This window comes from Tiliqua scincoides, chromosome 14 (assembly GCF_035046505.1).
Source record: "Tiliqua scincoides isolate rTilSci1 chromosome 14, rTilSci1.hap2, whole genome shotgun sequence".
NCBI classification, from domain to species: domain Eukaryota; kingdom Metazoa; phylum Chordata; class Lepidosauria; order Squamata; family Scincidae; genus Tiliqua; species Tiliqua scincoides.
In genome coordinates this window covers 14,163,536-14,182,100 of record NC_089834.1, presented here as the reverse complement: position 1 = coordinate 14,182,100, position 18,565 = coordinate 14,163,536, and the positions used below count along the sequence as shown (strand labels likewise).

Below are 18,565 nucleotides of genomic sequence, written 5' to 3'. Positions count from 1 at the left end.
AACCCCAGCCTTGCCCCAAAGAGAACAGCCTCATAGAGAAGCCATTACGAAGCCCAGCTGCCTGCACACAATATGGAGCACTGCCTGCAGCCAGCCTGCCTCTCAGGGCGCAGGAGCCACTGTAAACGGGGTTTGCATCCCTCTTCAAATAAAGCTCCTTGCTTTGATTGTCACTAGAAGTCAGAAAGATGTAGCTACCTTTAAAAAAAGGCTTAAACCTGCTGTGAACCAGCAAAGGCGTCACCAGCTTCTCAGTAGTGCGACTCAGGAGGACTGCAAAGGGAAAAGAATCGCCTCCATTTTGGATTTTCTATTTCCAAGCCTTTTTTTGCACCATTAAAAAAAAAAACAACTTTTATAGTGCATTTTAGCAAGCCAGGTTCCCCCTTCCTCCTGCTCAAAATGTTGCTGTCTTTAAAACGTTTTAGGAAGGGGGGGGAAGCTCCATTCAAGGAAAGGAGAAATGCTTTAGCTGCCTCTCCCTGATTATTCCCTTTTATTTAAGATAAGAAGAATCCCATCTCTGCCTATAGATTTTCCTTGAGACGTACAGTTTAGGACTAGCACCATGAAGGATTTGTAGAGAAAAGCTTCCTAAATCAAAGATGCAGCCAAGCAAAGTCGTTTGTTACAGGAGGGTAAAAGAAAAGTATTCTTTAGAAGTAAATAGATATCTAAATAGATTCTGAACCTGTACTCACAACAAGAACGTTAGCTATCTTCCCCCCACAGAAATTCACTCGGATATCCGCCCTGGACAAACAGTTGTTGCACAGGCCTGGCTCTAGATGTTCCACTGCAAGGGCAAAAGGGTTTACTTACCCGCAACACCATAGCAGAATGCAGTTCTGAAGGAGAAGTTGTGGGGCTGTTTGTTTTAAAAGATCTATTTCTAAACATGCTTTTATGTTCTGTATCATCACTTCTCTGGCGTAAGTTTGCAAATCAACAAATCTCTTTCAGACCATTAGAAAGTCGCCTATGGCTTTGACAGAAAAAAAATAAGAAGGTCGTTAGAAGGCATCCACTTTGACTAACAGTATTCTGTGAACAGGAATATATAGATTTTTAACTCCAGGTTTCAATCGGTAAGTTCTTGTGACAAATTTATTCGGCACATTAAAAGGACACTACGTGTATTTCTCTCCCCCCCTCTCTCCCCCATCCCAAGTTTTACATGATCTCAAATACTTTTAAATCTGTACATGTTAGTGTGAATACACCTGGTTAATAGTTTATGTAAACATTTTAAGCATCTCTAAATATTTTGATCTAAAAGTATTTCAGAAGCAATTGGTTTATATAAACAAGACAAAAAATGACATGCAGATGAGGCTGGAAAAAAAAGGAGAACTCCAGTAACATTAACATGAAAACTACACTTATTTAAAAAGGACATAATGGATTGGGTACTTACAATGTAAAAGGAAAAAAACAACCTGATCCTAATGACTCTTTCCTCTCAAGAATTCACATTTCCTACATCTATATATTTTCAAACATTACCTTGTTAGCACGAAAGGATTTAACCTAAAATGGCCAGGAATTTAGTGTTTAATACAGGAAACTCTATTTTTAAAAAATGTATTGCTCAGGCAGATAACCAAAGCCTTCCAAAGCCAAACACAAAACAAAACAAAAAACCATATGTATTTACTTTTTTCAACTCAAAATTGTTACTGCTGACTTAAGGGCGTGCTATGACCTAGTTATATACAAGACAAAGATGGGTTCCAAATCAAGGGAAAAATCCAGATCTTTTTATGAGAGTCAGTCTTCCTTCTTCCTTTGAGTCCTCTAAATGTTGTCAGATATTAACACAGACACTGAGAAGTCCTGAAAAGGATGGTGTGGATTCACTTCAAATCAAATATCCCCTTTTGGAACAAAGGAAAACCCAGTTGGCCATTTAATTCCATTGCAGAAAAATGGCTGCCTGATCTGTTGGCCTCTCCTTAGCTGTCTGCTGAAGGATGTTTTTAGATCAGCGTCTAATAACTCAAGCCCAATGGAAGCTGCGCGCTGATTGGCTGCGGCTGCCTGCTGCCTTTAACCAGCCAATTACCTAACCACGGCCCAATTGCAAACCAAAAAGCTCCAGACGGGCTCCAACAACACGGAGCCCCAACAAGAAGATCCAGGGCAAAAAATCATAATGACTTGAAAGATTCCGAGAAAGGCTTTCTGTAGCTGAAACAACATGGAAGGCCCCCTCTGATTGGCTGCTGGGGACCTTTAATAAGCAAAGCTGCTACTTTGCTTCCTTCCTCCTCCCTCCCACCTTTGCAATCGTGGAAATTGACAAATTGTTGCAAAAAGGGGGCGCCCCCCCCAGCGTGCAATTCAGGGGAGGTGGAAACATTTCGGCGCCTGGTTGCAAAGTATCAGTGCAAGGAGCCTGCTCGCCCGGTTGGGCTCCCTGGGGTGCAACTTTCCCAGGCTGGGCTTTCTGACTTCGGTGCCTTGTTCACCTCCCACCCCCCCGTCCCACCTAAAGGTCCATCTTGTTTAGGAACAGTTGGGAGCTTAAGTAAATGTAGCCGGCAGATTCCAGAGAGAGTTTGGTCGTGCCATCCCCAGCGGAGGGGGGAAAAGCCCCTCTGGGGCGCAGGGCGGCTGGGGAAAATGCATGGCCCTTTATTTGGGGTGGGGAGGCGCTCCAGGTCTGCGAGTCTGGGGGTTTCGCAGCGCGTTGCAGCTGCTGTGAATGTGCATTCGGTGGAGGGCGGTTAGCCATTAGCCGAGCTCCATAGCGGTGAATTGTGGGATGCCTGAGAAGCAGCAAGCAGAAAGCAGCAGCACACATACAATATGTGTTGGCTCGCGAAAAAAAAAAGAGGAGGCAGGAGGATTTCAAAACCCCATGTAATGTAACCAGCCCAATGCGAGAAGGAGCTCGCCTTTCGCGGTAAGGAGACGACCGATCGGCCCCCGAACCACAATGTCTTTCAAAGAGAACAAGGCAGGAGACAGAGCCAAACAGCACACAGAAGACCATGGCAAGAAGCAGAGTTCAAGTGAGCCTTTTTCTCTCTCTCCCTCTGTCTCTCTCCCCCTCTCTTTTCTGTCTCTTGTCTTACTCCAAACGGAAGGAGAATACAGTGGGGGACACCCTGTTGTAGCCTGCCTGTCTGGTGTTTTTCAAGCTTGACGGAATTGCAATTGCGGGGGGGGGGGATTCCGGCTCTGAAATTGTAACCTCTCCATTTGCATTCTTTATTTTTTATCAACTTTGTCAGATTTCCCTCCCTCCCTCTTCTTCTCTTCCAGGTTGGATCAACGGAATGGAGAGCAGCTCCCAAGCCAGCACTTCTGCAGAGAAAAGAAATCACCATTGGAAAAGTTACAAGTTGATTATTGATCCAGCTCTTAAAAAAGGACAGCACAAGCTCTATCGTTACGATGGGCAACATTTCAGCATTCCTGTAAGCATTTGGTTTTTTAAAAATGTGCATATATAATATCACATTCCTTATTTCTGTCTTCCTTCTTGCCCACTTCCCCCCCCCCCACCTCCTGCCAGTTCATTTTATTCTACTACTTAGCAATCTTTTTAGGTTTGGGAGGAATGGGGAACAGAAGGATTTTTAATGACCTGAAAAATGAAAGTTACAACAAAATGTTCAGGAGAGCTATTAAAGTTACACCCCCTGACATAATGTGGTCTGTCAAAATCAGAAGATAAAACCTGCAGCTTTATTTCACTGTGATTCCCTGCAGAATTGCAGTTTGACATGTGTATTGGTGTGTGCTTTATTTTCTCTCCCTGGAGGACATTCTCTTCAATTTCCTTGTTGTTTAAATGCTGTACAGTCAATTTCAAGCTTTGCTTTTGTTGTACCTCTCTTTTCTCACTCTATTCCCCAGAACCCGGGTCTTGCCCCAGTGGATTGTGTTAGAGATCCTAGGATAGGACGAATATGGACCAAAACGAAGGAGCTCGAGCTCTCTGTCCCTAAATTTAAGGTATGCTTATTGTGATCTATGGAAATCCTAAACATGTCTATTCAGAACTAAATCCCATTGAGTCTTTAGGAATTCACTCCCTAATAAGTGTATTTAGGATTGTTGTCTTAATGTATGCTTGCATTTGAAACACTTTTTGATTGATTGGGTAATTTAATTTGGCGTAAGACAAAGGTAACAGCATTGTAATGTGAACCTGCTGTTTGTCAAAGTGTGTCTATTACTTAAGTGCTTCCCTAGGTTTTTAAATTAACTGTTTGTAAACAAGTTGTTACTGAACTAACCAGACATTTCCCCATAAACTGCTGTGTTACTAAAGGAAAATGTCTTTGAAGTCTTGTAGGTGTTGCTTAACCCTCTGTTTTCCAAATGGTTTGTTTGACAGCTAGTTTCTTATCTGTCATTAACAATTTTGGTTTTTTTCCCCTTTAATTTCCTGCCATGTGTTTGTGCAAAAATAAATCTCCAGATTGATGAGTTTTATGTGGGGCCAGTGCCTCCCAAACAAGTCACTTTTGCCAAGTTGAATGACAACATCCGTGAAAACTTCCTAACCGACATGTGTAAAAAATATGGTGAGGTGGAAGAAGTGGAGATCCTCTACAACCCCAAGAACAAGAAGCATCTGGGAATTGCCAAAGTGATCTTTGCCACAGTCAAAGGAGCCCGAGAAGCAGTCCAGCACCTGCACAACACATCTGTCATGGGCAATATCATCCACGTGGAGCTGGATACTAAAGGTGGGAAAGACAGAGCTGGACGTTCTGTTCATTCTGTTTTCTGTCTTCGTTCTCTCTTCCCCCTCCTTCCTCCTGTGTGGTGAGATGCATTTGCAGATTGGATTGGGAGGGCTAATAATTAATGTTTTCTTTTTAACTATTAAATGGCTGTCACTCCATTCCCCCCCCCCATCTCTCTGCTTTTCTCTGGGCCTTCAGTAGTCACGTGGAGTTGAATGTGTTGTCTGTTGCTAGGAGATAGTCCTGTAATTTACAAAATGCTGCTATCCTCTCCATTTCACTCATTCATTCATGCTGACACTTGGCATGCCAAATTGTGCCCCTTCACCTTTTTGCCTAAAGTACCTTTTGCACTTAGCTGATAATTTTTTTAAAAAAGTTTTCTTTTAACATGGCTTAAAAAAATTTTTTTTAGAAAATACCTAAAAACATTATCTTTAAAACTTTATCTGTAGTCTGAGTTACAGCAGTGTTCTTGGTTTTATTTATTCATCTCCTTGCTGGAATCTAAATATATACAGGAGCTTCAGTAACAGAATCTTTTTTTCTCTTATCTCTGGCTCTTAAAGGGACAGTTGCTCTTCAAAGTATCTTATCTGTGGCATTAGATCTGCAGCATTGATAAGAGAGAAACAATGTTGTACAACAACACAGATAAATATATTATTTATGTAGTTTTTAAGAAGCATACTGTTTTATCATTTTGATGTTGGTTTTTTTCTTCCACTTAGTGTATTTTTCTTTTGTCTGATTCAATGAAGCATACCTAAAAAGTTCAGACTGGTCTGCATTGAAGCAAATTGATTAGGTGACTTTGGCTGCAATCCTAAACATGTTTACTTTGGAGTAAGTCCCACTGAACTCAGTGAGACTTACTTTGGAGTAGACATTCATAGGATTGGGTTTACTCAGGATTATGTCAACCCAGTCAGACTCACTCCCAAGTAAGAGTGTATAGAATTTCTGCTTTAGTCTTCCATCAACATTTATTTTTGAATGAGCATTGCATTGTGGCATTGTGATCCTCAGCTAGCCAGTGTGGGCTAGAATCAGTGAACTATATCATAGCATGTGATTTGAGCTCTGCAGTCTGAGAAACTTGCAATTTGATCCACATATCGGTTAAACTGGAATATTTAGACGTGACCCAATCTCATATATTAATATTTAGATATGACCCGATATCTTGCATGAGTCTCTTATGTGTTCAGTAGGATTCACTTCCCAGTAAGTGTGCACAGGATTGTAATACTGAGCTACTTTGCTTCCATTTAAGTCAATCCAGCTAAACTTCTATAGCTTCCAGCTACACTGTTTTGTGATTCAGGCTTCAACTTTATTAAAACCTGCTTGATTTTTCAAATGTGTTTTTACTGTAGGTCTCTAACGCTAGCTTTTGAAATGCTTTTGCTTACTTGCTTTCCACCTTCTGATGTTTATTTGTTACATGGCTTTCAGTGTTTATATGTAATAATACAAATAAAAAAAGCACCATGTATAGAACAGCTGTCTGTTTTAAGGCCAATCATTTGCACACAATAGCCAATATCTGTGCTTTAAAATTACAATACTTTTGAAAATAAACTCTTTAATTTGATCCAAAATTGAAGCAATTGAAATTAAAGGGAGTACATGACATTTAACTGACTGTGCTTAACAGTGATTTGATGGGATCTGTAGACTGTAAAGTTGGAGAAGATGAACACTGTTCATAGTCTCTAGAATGAAGTTATGTAGCTTTAAGTGAGTCACTTAAGGTGAAATCCTGACCTTGGTCTACACAGTAAGCATTTTGCTGTTTTTCAGTGTATTAAGGACCACAATCTGATCTGTTCTACCTCAGTTCTTGCATTCATAACCATAATGGTAATAACCTGTCCAGGTTAATAGTTTGAGCCTGTGTTTCAGCAGACTGTTTCCAGAACTAGTGTAGCATAGCAGATGCTAATAGAACAATTCTATCTATGGAGAAGTAATTTCCACTGTATCCAGGGGACTTTCTCCTAGGTAAGTGTGTGTCAATTAGTCTAAGGATCAGTGGGATTTGCTGCCGAGTAGACATGCATAGGATTGTGCTGTTAGACTGATCTATGAACCAGGAAACCTCCAGTTCATGAACCACAAATTTGCTAGCTGCTCCTAGGCAAGCCACTCTCAACTTCAGTTCTACTCCACCCCAACCCAACGTCCTCTAGAGTTTAGGGATAATACTACTGACTTGCCTTACAGAGTTGTAAGGATTACCACAGGATAATGTATGCACACGAAGTCTTTGACCATTCAAGAGCACTAAATAAATGCCTTTTATGAGGGAACCAACAGGCTTTTATGCCCAAGCTATTGGGTGCCTGCAGAGGTCTGCTTCACAAGCAGCTTGTCCCAGTGCAAGTGCTAGTGAGCTTCCTGTGTCTTGGATGGCCCTGGTTTTTTGCACTTGGTATTTCTGTCTGGTGATCACAACAACAAACCAGAGCATGCTAAGTCTCTCGTTCTGTTTGATGTGAACAGAAAATGGTGCTTAGTGATACCATGTTCCCACTCTCATCCTTGCAAAGTGCATGTTTGCTGGCAGAACTGCATCAGTTGCCCTGCAATAACACTATACATTTTACTATAGAACTGTAACCTGTTTTCCCCTTGCGTGGCCTACTACAGAAGTGAGTTTCCAGAATTTATTTAATTTCACATTTTATACCTTCCTTCCTCCACGGAGCTCAGGGTGAGGTGTACATGGTTACTTCTCTGCTTTTATCCTCACAACAACCCTGTGAGTTAGGTGATGCTGAGAGATAGTGACTGGCCCAAGGTCACCCAGGAAGCTTCATGACTGAGCAGAGATTTGAACCTGGATCTTCCACGTTTGAGTCACACTCCAGAACCACTGCACCAAAGTCCTACTCAGACTTTGGGAACTCTAAGCTTTTGCTGGGGAGGGAAGGGGGAGGAGCAGCAACATGATGGGTATGATCCTGCTGCTGCCAAGAAGGGTTTTTCCAACATACCTGGGGGTTGCTATAGCTCTCTGGAGGGTCTGGGGAGCCTTCAGCCCTCTCTCAGCCCTTCCTGAGGCTTCAAAGTCCTATAAAAAGGGGGGGGGGACGACTTCTGTTTTTTCTGCAAAATCGGAAGCGGTTCTTTTCTTTTTTACAGGATTTTGAAGCCCCTGGGAGGGCTGCAGAGAGGGTCGCAGGCTCTCTGGACGCTCTGGAGAGCCATAGTGACCCCAAGTAAGTTAGAAAAACCCTCCTCTCCCTGGTAGCAGCACAATCATCCTGATAATGCTGCTGCTGATTTCCAGGCCATTCCCCTTAAAAGAGAATGGTCCTTTTCCAGTTCCCCTGGTAGGTCATGACCCATCAGTTTGGGAACCACTCCACTACACCATCCTGACTCTCCAGATTCTGGTAGTAATTTGTGAGCCACATAGGCTCAAATGTTTAGCTTCTCTGATATAAGTCATGCAACCTGATATTATCAACACTCATACAGAAGTTATTCCCTGTTTAGTGCATAAGAGTGCAGACTTAGCTTGGCAGCCTGTAGAAAACTGCTAACTTTTGGGTCTGACTTTGCTAAGTACGTGCGATGCATCTGTTATGGGGGGAAAAGTGACAATGTTCAATCATACTGCTGCGTGGAATACAACTCTGTAAAGTGGGGCTGCCCCATTTATTTGTTACTCACAAGTTTATACAACACTTCCTGCAAAGGGCTCTGAGTGGTGTATGTAGTTTTTTTTTTGTCCTCACAATGCTGTGAGGTAGGTGAGAGAGGGTGAGAGAGAGAGAGAGAGAGAGAGAGACTGGCCCAGGAGCTTCATTGCTGAGTGGGGATTTGAACCTGGATTTTCCAGGTCTAAGTTCAGCTCCCAAACCACTACACCCTTTGGATATTTTTGTTTGACGACAGGCACTGCTGCAGTTGGACACTTCTTATTATGTGTTATTGGTTATCATGCTCCTGGACAATATTGTTTTTATATTACATGTTTAATATAAAACATGATGCATGTTGTAGTGAATGTCCGGATGAGTGTGCACTGATGAGTGTACAACTGATTGTTGTATATAACTTTTTTATATCTGTATCTCAATGGTGCATCAAATTTCGTTGTGCATTAAGCACAATGACAATAAAGTAATCTAATCTAATTATTAATGATTTCATCTCTCAAAGTATTAAACAATTTCTTTTGAGAAGAGTTCAAGTTCTACTTTCCTGGGGCATGATGGAGTATACAGGTGAACTCCTGTAGACAAGCAGTCCTATTTCCAAGATGCATGCCTCTCTTGTTACGATGCACCAAATTAGCAGTAACATTGATGATAAGTTTGCTTCAGCCAACCCTTTCCTGTCCTAATTTGTTGCCACTGCCAGCTTTTCTCAAAGAGGGCAGTCTAGGGTGTAGACCCTCTTCCTCAAGGAATTTGGAAGATGCAAGTTACCTGTGTGTTCTACTTTGCTTCACCTGACCTGACAGGCAGAAATTAGCTATCTCAGAAAAACCAGAAGTGTTTTTGATCGGCAATCAGTTTGCAGTGAATGTTGCTAAAGTGAGAGTTCTAGATGGAGTCTGAGGGAATTTTCATCTCCAGCTAAAATACTGTATACTGTATGTTTGCTGCATTGTTGTTTTTAACAAAGTGTTTGTTTGTTCAGGTGAAAAACGCATGCATTTCTATGATCTGCTTGTTAATGGACTCTACACTCCTCAGACGCTACCTGTTGAGAATGAGCCGGATGCATCTCCCACTGTGAATGAAACTCTTCAGGTATATTTTGGCTAGGTTATGTTTGGAATAGCATCCACTACATTAAGAACATCTTCATAACAAATGCTGGTTTGTCTGCAATTGTTAATCTTCTCAAGAAATGCATTCTTGAGATTCTTGTCCAGCCAGCTATCATCTGCAACCTCCTTTTTGGGGAAAGCCTCTTGAATAAGGGGAATCCATTTTGAAGCCCCAGGTACATTGGAACCCTTTAGATCGATGGGACCATGCCAAGTTGCAACCTGTCTTTGGACTTGGCAATGATTCCATGGCACTGGTTGTCAACCTGTGTATGGATATTGACAGGACAAATGGTTACCTATTTGTTTTAGTTAAAGCTTCAAGTTCTAATTTGCTGAAAGAATAGATTATCCAAAACATTAGTTAAATCATTGTTAATGGTGGGGCTGCCATTTAAGGAGACAATTTTTCTTTTCTTTTTTGAGGTTATTTAGGTTCAATTGGATTAAAGAATGAAATGTGGTATTTCCTTAGATCACTGTTTCTCAAACTGTGGGTTGGGACCCACTAGGTGGGTCACGGGCCAATTTCAGGCGGGTCCCCATTCATTTCAATATTTCATTTTTAATATATTAGACTTGTTGCTACCATGGTATGTGACTGCAATTGGGTAAATGTTACAGACCTGTGCTTTTAACAAGCTACTGTGTTTAATCTTTTAACAATGATAGTAAATGGAACTTATTCCTGGGTAAGTGTGGGTAGGATTGCAGCCTAGGATTGTTTAATTTTACCTTCCTCTGAACTTGAACTGCTCTGTTTGGAAAAGCTGCTGAGGAGGAGGTCAAAGTAAATCTTAATAGTGAGAGATCACTTGGCTGGGCTTATGGCTCTTCAAAATCCATAGCTGGAAAAATCTCAGTGGTCCTCATGTTTCTGTGTTCAAAGGTTTTGCTTTTTTCAATTTTATCATTCAGACACAACCTCTTTTATAGTTACAACATTTCATTAGTTGTTCCCCCTCCCCCCCGTCGACTGGCATCCCCCCTTCCCCCCATCTGGAAGACTGGCATTTATTTATTTATTTAGGGCACAATCTTAACCAGGTCTACTCAAAAGTAAGTCCTATTTTGTTCAATGGGGCTTAATAGGAAGGATGGGAAAGTGTCTTCTTATAGGAAGTGAGGTGGCAGTAAGAGGAACTTAGGCTAGATATAAGCCCTTTTAGGGTAGGGCAAGGGTGAGTTACTGTAACATGGTATCTAACATTATTAATTATGTGTTTGACCCAGAGCTGGTTTACATGGATTGCAAAACTTTTAAAAGTGTTCCCACCAGTCTAATGCTGTCTATGGATAGATGTATAGCATCTATCCATTAAGCAATATGGTCAGCTCAATGCTTTTTGTTCTGGAAATATTTTAATAGGAACATTCATACACATCTGTGGTTCTATTGCATCTTTCTGTTTTATAGAAAATTGATTTTATGGATAAGATGTATGTGATTTGGCAATTTTTCTGATACATTTTGGAAAATTTTTCTATTTCCTTTTGTTGCAGTTGGCTGATACTCTGAAACGCCTAAAAGAGAATAGCCTTTCTTCTGTGGGATCATCAGCTACCCCAAACAGTAGCACACCATTTTCGCATGATACAGCCTTTTCCAATTGTCGGCAAGACACCCCAAACTCTTTCAGCCAATTTACCCCCCAGTCCCAAGGAACCCCCCTCACCCCACGGCAGGGGACTCCATTTTCCCAAGATTCTGCATACTCTAGTCGCCAGACAACACCAGCTTATCATTTTGGTCAAGACTCTGGGTATAAACCCAGGAGACATGAAACCAAATTTACAGATGCCTATAATAGACGCCCAGGCCATCTCTATGTTCATAACTCTGCGAATGCTTTTCGAGGGTCAGAACATCAGTTTGTTGCATTCAAATCCCATCAGCAAGAGACTGTGCAATATTCCCACACACCTCCTGTAAGCCACTCAGCTTCTTCAACTTACAAATCTGCCTTCTCCCCGTACCAAGCACCAACTACATACCCCCAACCTGAAGATCCACCGCTTCCCCCGACTTCCAGAGATGTTGAGTACCGGCGACCACCACCACCACCTCCAACGGAGATGGTAGTTGAAAGTAGTGCTACTACCACTGTTGATTTTGTTCCTGTCAAGGAAAAACCTGAGGAACCCCCACCCCAGCCAGAGGCTAACAGTCTTGGTGAAACAGCTGTGGCGTCCTTCTCACAGACTCCAGAAAGGAGCGAGACTCCAGGTACCCCAACCATGGAATGTGAAGTTCAACCCAACAGTTTAGACTCGAGGATTGAGATGCTCTTAAAAGAGCAAAGAACAAAACTATATTTTCTCAATGAGCATGACTCAGACAATGAGATTCGAATGGAAGGCAGCCCCATCTCTTCCTCCTCTTCCCAGCTTTCTCCAATCCCAACATTTGGTTCCAACTCTCAGCCCAGTTACAGAGCACAAACTCCATCCTCACGTCCTTCTAGCACTGGCTTGGAGGATATTAGCCCAACACCATTACCAGATTCTGATGAAGAGGAGCCAGTTCCTGGAACGGCTTCTCTCTGTCATAATTCACGAGGACCATTGGACGCTAGTGTGACTCCCATTGACCAACTGAACCGGACATCCAAAATTGAGTCCTCTGAGGCTAAAGAAATGCTGCCTGGTAACCAGAGTCCAGTTCCAGAAAAAATGGAAGAGGTGAGCCATTCAGATATACTGTATGTGTCTGTAGCAAATGCATAGAACCACTCATTTGAGAATTGCACTGCTGATTTAAAACGGACCAGGGTTTGGACAGTGGACCAGTATAATATTGAGGTATATGTACATGCATGCACTCGTGTTCATGTGCCATCTTTTGTTTAATTTGGAAAAGGAGATGTAGTAATTATAAAATGGTGTACTTAAATGCTAAACCCTGTATGTGTCTGACATGGCCCTAGGAGTTGAGTCTGGATCTATTAAATAAATTAATACATATTATTATTAACAGTATTTATATACCGCTTTTCAACTAAGAGTTCACAAAGCAGTTTACAGAGAAAAATCAAATAACTAAATGGCTCCCCGTCCCAAAAGGGCTCACAATCTAAAAAGATGCAAAAGAATACCAGCAGACAGCCACCAGAACAGACACTGCTGGGGTGAGGTGGGCCAGTTACTCTCCCCCTGCTAAAAAAAGGAGCACCCACTTGAAAAAGTGCCTCTTACCCAATTAGCAGGGGTTAGATATCTTAGATTATTTTCAGAGCCACATAGAGCAGGGAAGGGAGTGCTCTGCTATATGGGTACAGAATCTTAAAAATTTTTTTCAATAATAAAAAAGCAGGCTCTCCTCTATTTTTCTATGAATTCTGTTAAAAGTGTGACTTTGTGTAGGCCTTGTGTATATGAAACACCAGGTGTTCATGATGTTCAGAAGTGTTGTCGACTGAGTTTTTAGCTTTTTCCTCCCCCTATAAATGTTGTGTCTGCCTACACAGAGGATGGATGGAAATATTATCTGCTGTGGCAGGAGATAACCTTGTCCTTTTCTGCCTAATTTGCCTCCTGAAATATATGTATAGAAAGTCTAGTGAGGCATACACCTTTTGAGGATGTTGCACTGTTTGTACATTTTCCCAGAATCTTTAGGTGAATGAACCCTCCCTCCCCCTGACTTCTCTTTTTAAGATACTTCTGATTCAAACTTTACAGCTTTTTTTTTTTCCTTCTTGGATTGGACTGAAGCTGCAATAGTGGCTGTAGAACCCCCTGAAATGTGAGCTGTAGCTTTTCCAGTTTGCAAATGAGACAGGAAGGAGTGCCAGATTTTAGCCTATGAAAGGGTTGGGGGAAGGCAGAAGCTCATGTTTCAGTCTATTGTGAGGCTGCTTTTCTGGCCAGCTTTGAGAATTCCTCAACAAGAGAAGGGAAGCTAGGGCATTTGGGAAAGGAAGAGAAGACACTCTCACTGGTTCCACCTCACCACCAAAAGGAGGATCCACAGCTGTCTTGTTTGCTTCATAAGTCACAAAGAGCAAACAAAGATATACTGCTATACAGTTGTTTCTGGAGCTGTGTGTGTGCTGACTGATGACAGTTCTGTCATCTAGCCAAGGAAGTTTAGTGGCCCTATGTTTAGCTCTTGCAACAGAGAATGTTGTACTTTTTTGTTTACAGTCCTTTATTTGGGCACATCATCTCAAATGTATGATTGTGGATTATAAAAAGAACCTCAATGAGGCTGTAGTTTTATGCACACTTCTCTAGGGCTGAGCCCACAGTGGGAATTGCTTCTGAATAAACTGAATGTAACTATGATGAAGTGGTAACTAAACTTGGGAGAAGAAATATCTTGCATTGAGAAAACAGGGATTCAGTATAACCTGTAAGATCTTATAGTACAGCCAGCCCATCTGTGAAGCTAAGAATGCCATTTGCATTGGTGGCAGAGGATGACAAAAAGACACCTGCTGCTGGCCTCCTTACCTGTCCCCCTTTCTGGGCAGATTTCTTAAAGGAAGCCAGAAATGCAGTGTGTGTTGTGTTTGCTCCCAGTGTGATCTGCATTTCCTGCTATGTTCAAAGAACTTGCACAGAGGAAGGTGATGGCAGCAGTGGCAAGTCAGAGGGTGTCACTATTTGGCCTACCCTGCTTTGTTGGAAGAGCTAAAGCCCTGCTTCAGCTGACCCTGCTTTGTAGGAAAATAAACCAAGAATAAAGGTGGGAAAGAGGAGATATGGGACCATATGGGGCATGTTTCATTCTGGATTAATTAATTTGGGTTAATTACTGTGTCTGCCTCTGCAGTCACAATGACAAGTGCATTTGAATTGCTACTTGGTGTGCTAAGGTGCTCTGGAAATAGAGAAAAACATACCAAGAGACTGCAGCATTGTTTGTCTGAAAACACCCTGGGTTGGTGATGCCAACCAAGTGACAGATATTGCTGTGAATGCTCTTGACAGTCATGGCCCTAGTGGCAGCTGCTCGCCTCCTTTCCCAAGCCATGTTTTGGAGGAATTTCAGCTTTTGACTTGGCTGCAGAGGGTCAGAACATTCCCACTGATGATGACTGCTGGATAGCTTCCTCATTGTTGCTGGCTGTTTATTTTAATCCACTTAAGGCAACACAGTGCAACTCAGATGGCTACTTCTGAAGTATTTCTAAATGAATGTCAAGGCAAATATTTTTTCACAATATTTCTGTTACTGGACTTTACGGATATATGTGGCAAAAAGTTCGCCATGATAAATAGAATTACTATGATCAGTGAATTTACTGCGTGTGTTTCAACTCTAAACGTTTTAAGATCTACATCATCACTGGAAGAAATAGATGTAGCAATACTGAATCTAGCCCTTTCCGTTCTGCCTCCCTGTTATCCCTTTTCAGTTCCAACTGCATTTGATACTCTTTCTCCCTCCTGTTGTTTAGTGTTGTTTTGTTACATGCTGTTTTAACAGCTGCTGTAGTTCTGCCCTGGAATTGGTTGTTTAAATTCTTAAAGAATAGATCCTGTTTCTGTATGGGTTGGCATTCTTTATCAATTAAATCTTACTATCTGCTCCCTCAAGTGTCCTTCCGATGCAAATTTAATTTCCTCATTGTGTTTTTTCCCCAGTAAAAACAAGATTGGGGGTTCTTGCATTGGTTTATCTGTCTACCAATTAGCTGTTAAACATGATGCCCCTTCCTTTAGTGAAGGGAGCCAAAGGAGAAACATTCAGGTGGATCACTTGGCCTAACTTTATGCATGTGTTCATTTCTGTATTCATGATGCATACTAGCTGATTTAAACATGATGGTATCAATGAGGGAAGTATCAGATATGCTTTCTCAGATCTATGTTCCCTCTGGCTAGTACTTAAAACATAACATGCCTTAAGTACTTTTGAATAGGATAGCTGGGGTGATCATAGAACCATAAAGCCATTTATTCTAGTCTGTTTTTGTGAGACAAGATCATTCAAATCAATCAGCACATGTTAAAACAAATATTGTGCAGTGCGAAAGCTGTCACAAAAAACTTAAACTGGACTAAAATGGGTTAACCTTTTTGAATAGCTATCTGGGATGATACCGCAACTCTGTTCAACATTATTCTAGGCAAATAAGCCTAGATGAGGCTCCAGAGTCTGTTGTCATCAGCTCTCAAGAGCTGTCAGAGCAATGGAGGCAACCCATAAGCCAGGATACAAGCACAGGTATGATACATGGAAATTTTTAGTGGTGTGAAATAGGGTAAAATGGCAGAAAGTCAACCAGAATATTCAACTAGTAAGTGTAAATATAGAGCAGCCTTACTAACTGGAGAACTGGGTTGCAGGCTGATCAGAATGCTATTACAGATCAATCCTGTGTGAGGTGTACTACTCTGTTTTCTATAGTGACTTGCCCCTGGTCATTCATTGAGTCCAAGTGTGAAGAGACATTTGTTTTCAGGTCTTGTTGGCTACTCTGTTACAACTTGGAGTCATTCATTTTTGTCTTTCCCTCATGTTTGACTTCAGCCAATGGATCTGTCCCTGGATAGGTTAGAGATAGCCATCTATTGTGAAAGACTTTATAAGATATGCATAGCCGAGAGCCTTCTCTCCTTTTTCTCAGATTTCTTATGCCCTTCCCTAATTCATAAAATTACATATCACCAGACAGATCAGTAAAAGTCCACCGGAAACTTTTGATGCACCGGAAATGCAACTTTTGATATTTGAAAAATCTCTTCCTTTGGGATCAGATGGAATCCCAACTTGATTCCTTTCTGGTTTGGTAGAACATCTTTAGGTAGGGAACATGACCTGATGACACGTTGATACAGAATCCCAGTGAGATGACAGATTATACTAGAGGCTTGTGATTAAGCGACCCAGGAGCAGTCTGCTGTTGGTTTAGTCGTACAGTGGTGGCTGATAGCTGATGCAGAGATCTGTGTGCAGGTGTAAGAAATGCTGTGGAAACTCTCCCCAGTGAAAAGGTATGAAGATGGATCTCATCTGCTAATGAACAAACTAGAAGAAAAGAAACTGAAGTGTAGAAAGTCTGTCGCGGTTGTGGGCAACAGAACCTCTTTCACTCTCATTTGTCAGATTGAGCCTCTGAGGCTTTCAGAGTTTGCATATTTATACAGAAAGTGAATTGTAGTATCATCTTAGAAATATTGCCAATACTGACTCTATGTTTTTGACCTATTCCAAACCATTTTTATGTTGGAATGCTTGAGGTAGTAATCCTTTGTGATGATCTGGTGCTGGAGCCCTCCCAGACCTGCCTCATGCCAAGGACTAAAACAGTAAACCTTGCTGTCACCACAAGGACAAAGCCAGGCAGAGAAGCACAGTCCTTGAAGCCTTTCTCCCACTTATGTGGAGAATTCCTAAAATCCTGTGGTGTTGTGTATGGCCCAAAGTCCAGGAGGACTGAGACAAAGTGTTGATCTGAGTTCAGGAGAAGAGTTAAAATGCAAAGAAGAGTTCATTACAAGTAAAAGGGGTGTAGGAAGATACAAGAAAGAAAGGAGAACAAGCAGGTGTTCAGAAGACTTGGGTGTTGGAAGTACTCTGGTCTTTGGCAAAAGTATTAGCAGGCAATTACAGGCACACTTGAAAGCAAAGTAAAATCTCTAACAAAGCTCGAAGGTCCCTAACTGTGCTCACTTAGGTCCTCAGTTTTCCATATGCTTTTACACTTCTCTGATTCGTAGTGAGATGGGTGGAATTGGCTATGAACAGATTCCTTCTGAAAAAAGCCAGATAGAGTATACTCAAGCATCTTTGGGCTTAACCTTTCAAAACCTAGGTCAGGTGATGTCACAGTTACATCCAGTTGGATGTTCATGACCATCTGGGCATTCTTATATGCCCTCTCCTCTGGTTGGGTGGGCTTGGGCACCCAGTAGGCTGGCACATGCCAATCCCAGAGTATGGGGTGGCTAGGATTTATTGCTGTTGGTGAACAGATGAAAAAGAAAATACATAAAACCACTGGTGCACCTGAGGAGAGGGCTCAGTGGGTGCAAGTGCTCCTGGGTGGCATGACTGGGGGGCGCCACTGCTACCCATTCTCCCCAGCTGTGCTACCTGGGAAGCCTGCTTGCAGATCCTGCCCCCTGTATTCTCTCTTGTTTGTGTCCAGACCCCTCAGTTGTGTCTGCACGCTGTCTCTTCAGCTCTCAGGGGGCCTTCTAAGGCCTCTAGAAGTCTGAAAAACTGGAAGTACCTTTCTCAGGCCTGCGAAGAGTGTGCACAGCCTCTCTGGCCTGCAGAACACCTCCAGAATTGTCCAGAGGGCACCTTTGCATCCAGAGGTCTACCTGAGTCCTGACCCACAGATTTGTTTATCTGTGGGTTTCGGCATTCGCAAGACAGGACTGTAATTGGGTGACATCATGCCACCACAGTTATTTCCGAGTTGGTGGATGGCATTTACAGGGCTGGCTGTGGGGTGGCAGAAGCCTCAGGACCGCCACTGCACAAAACAACCTTTCTGCTTGACCATGAGGTCTTTCTGCAGTGACGCTCATTTCAAAGTGTCTCATGGTAACCTCTTTCCTATTGAAACTTACACTGAAGCTTTCCTTAATAGAAATGGAGGGGGGCAGAGGGGGAAGCCTTAAGAATAAATAACATGAAGCAGTTATCAGAAGTACAATTTTGCAGTAATGCTTTGATTGATCAGTTAATCTGTTTTCTTTCCTAATCATTATGAAACTATAAATTGAAGTAACAGAACTTTTGGATGTGCTGTTCAGCTCACATTTTGGAAGTAAGTGGCAGTGAGGTCAATTGAACTTGTTTAGGAATCAAGGTGTTCTTATTTTGCCTGATACAGGTGTTTAACTTGTAACCAGAGAGTGCCTTGGCTAACATTGCTTGAGGATACATCCTCTGAGCTCGAATCACAGTCTTCTAATCTTGGGTATGAAGAGGACTACCTATAGTTTTAGTCATGAGAAAAATGCACTCTGTATATGTTCTGTACTTTCATTATGCCACATACATATTCCTAGGCTGAACATTGTCACCCAGAAGGGATTCCAAGCGTAAGCCTGGTTTGGATGTATGGCTGTCCTAGGAATAGGAAATTGCTATTAAGTTCAA

The 18,565-nt window shown here is 42.0% G+C and overlaps 1 protein-coding gene across 1 annotated transcript in view; it reads left to right on the top strand.

The window, feature by feature from the left end:
* Positions 1-2,790: 2,790 nt before the first annotated feature.
* SETD1B (SET domain containing 1B, histone lysine methyltransferase) overlaps positions 2,791-18,565 on the top strand; it is a 37,746-nt gene continuing 21,971 nt past the window's right edge. Inside the window, exons 1-6 of the mRNA XM_066609861.1 lie at positions 2,791-3,017; positions 3,271-3,425; positions 3,868-3,966; positions 4,436-4,706; positions 9,366-9,478; positions 11,002-12,180. Of these exons, the coding sequence (XP_066465958.1) occupies positions 2,942-3,017; positions 3,271-3,425; positions 3,868-3,966; positions 4,436-4,706; positions 9,366-9,478; positions 11,002-12,180 (1,893 nt within the window). The 5' untranslated portion in view covers positions 2,791-2,941. The remainder of the gene's footprint in view (positions 3,018-3,270; positions 3,426-3,867; positions 3,967-4,435; positions 4,707-9,365; positions 9,479-11,001; positions 12,181-18,565) is intronic.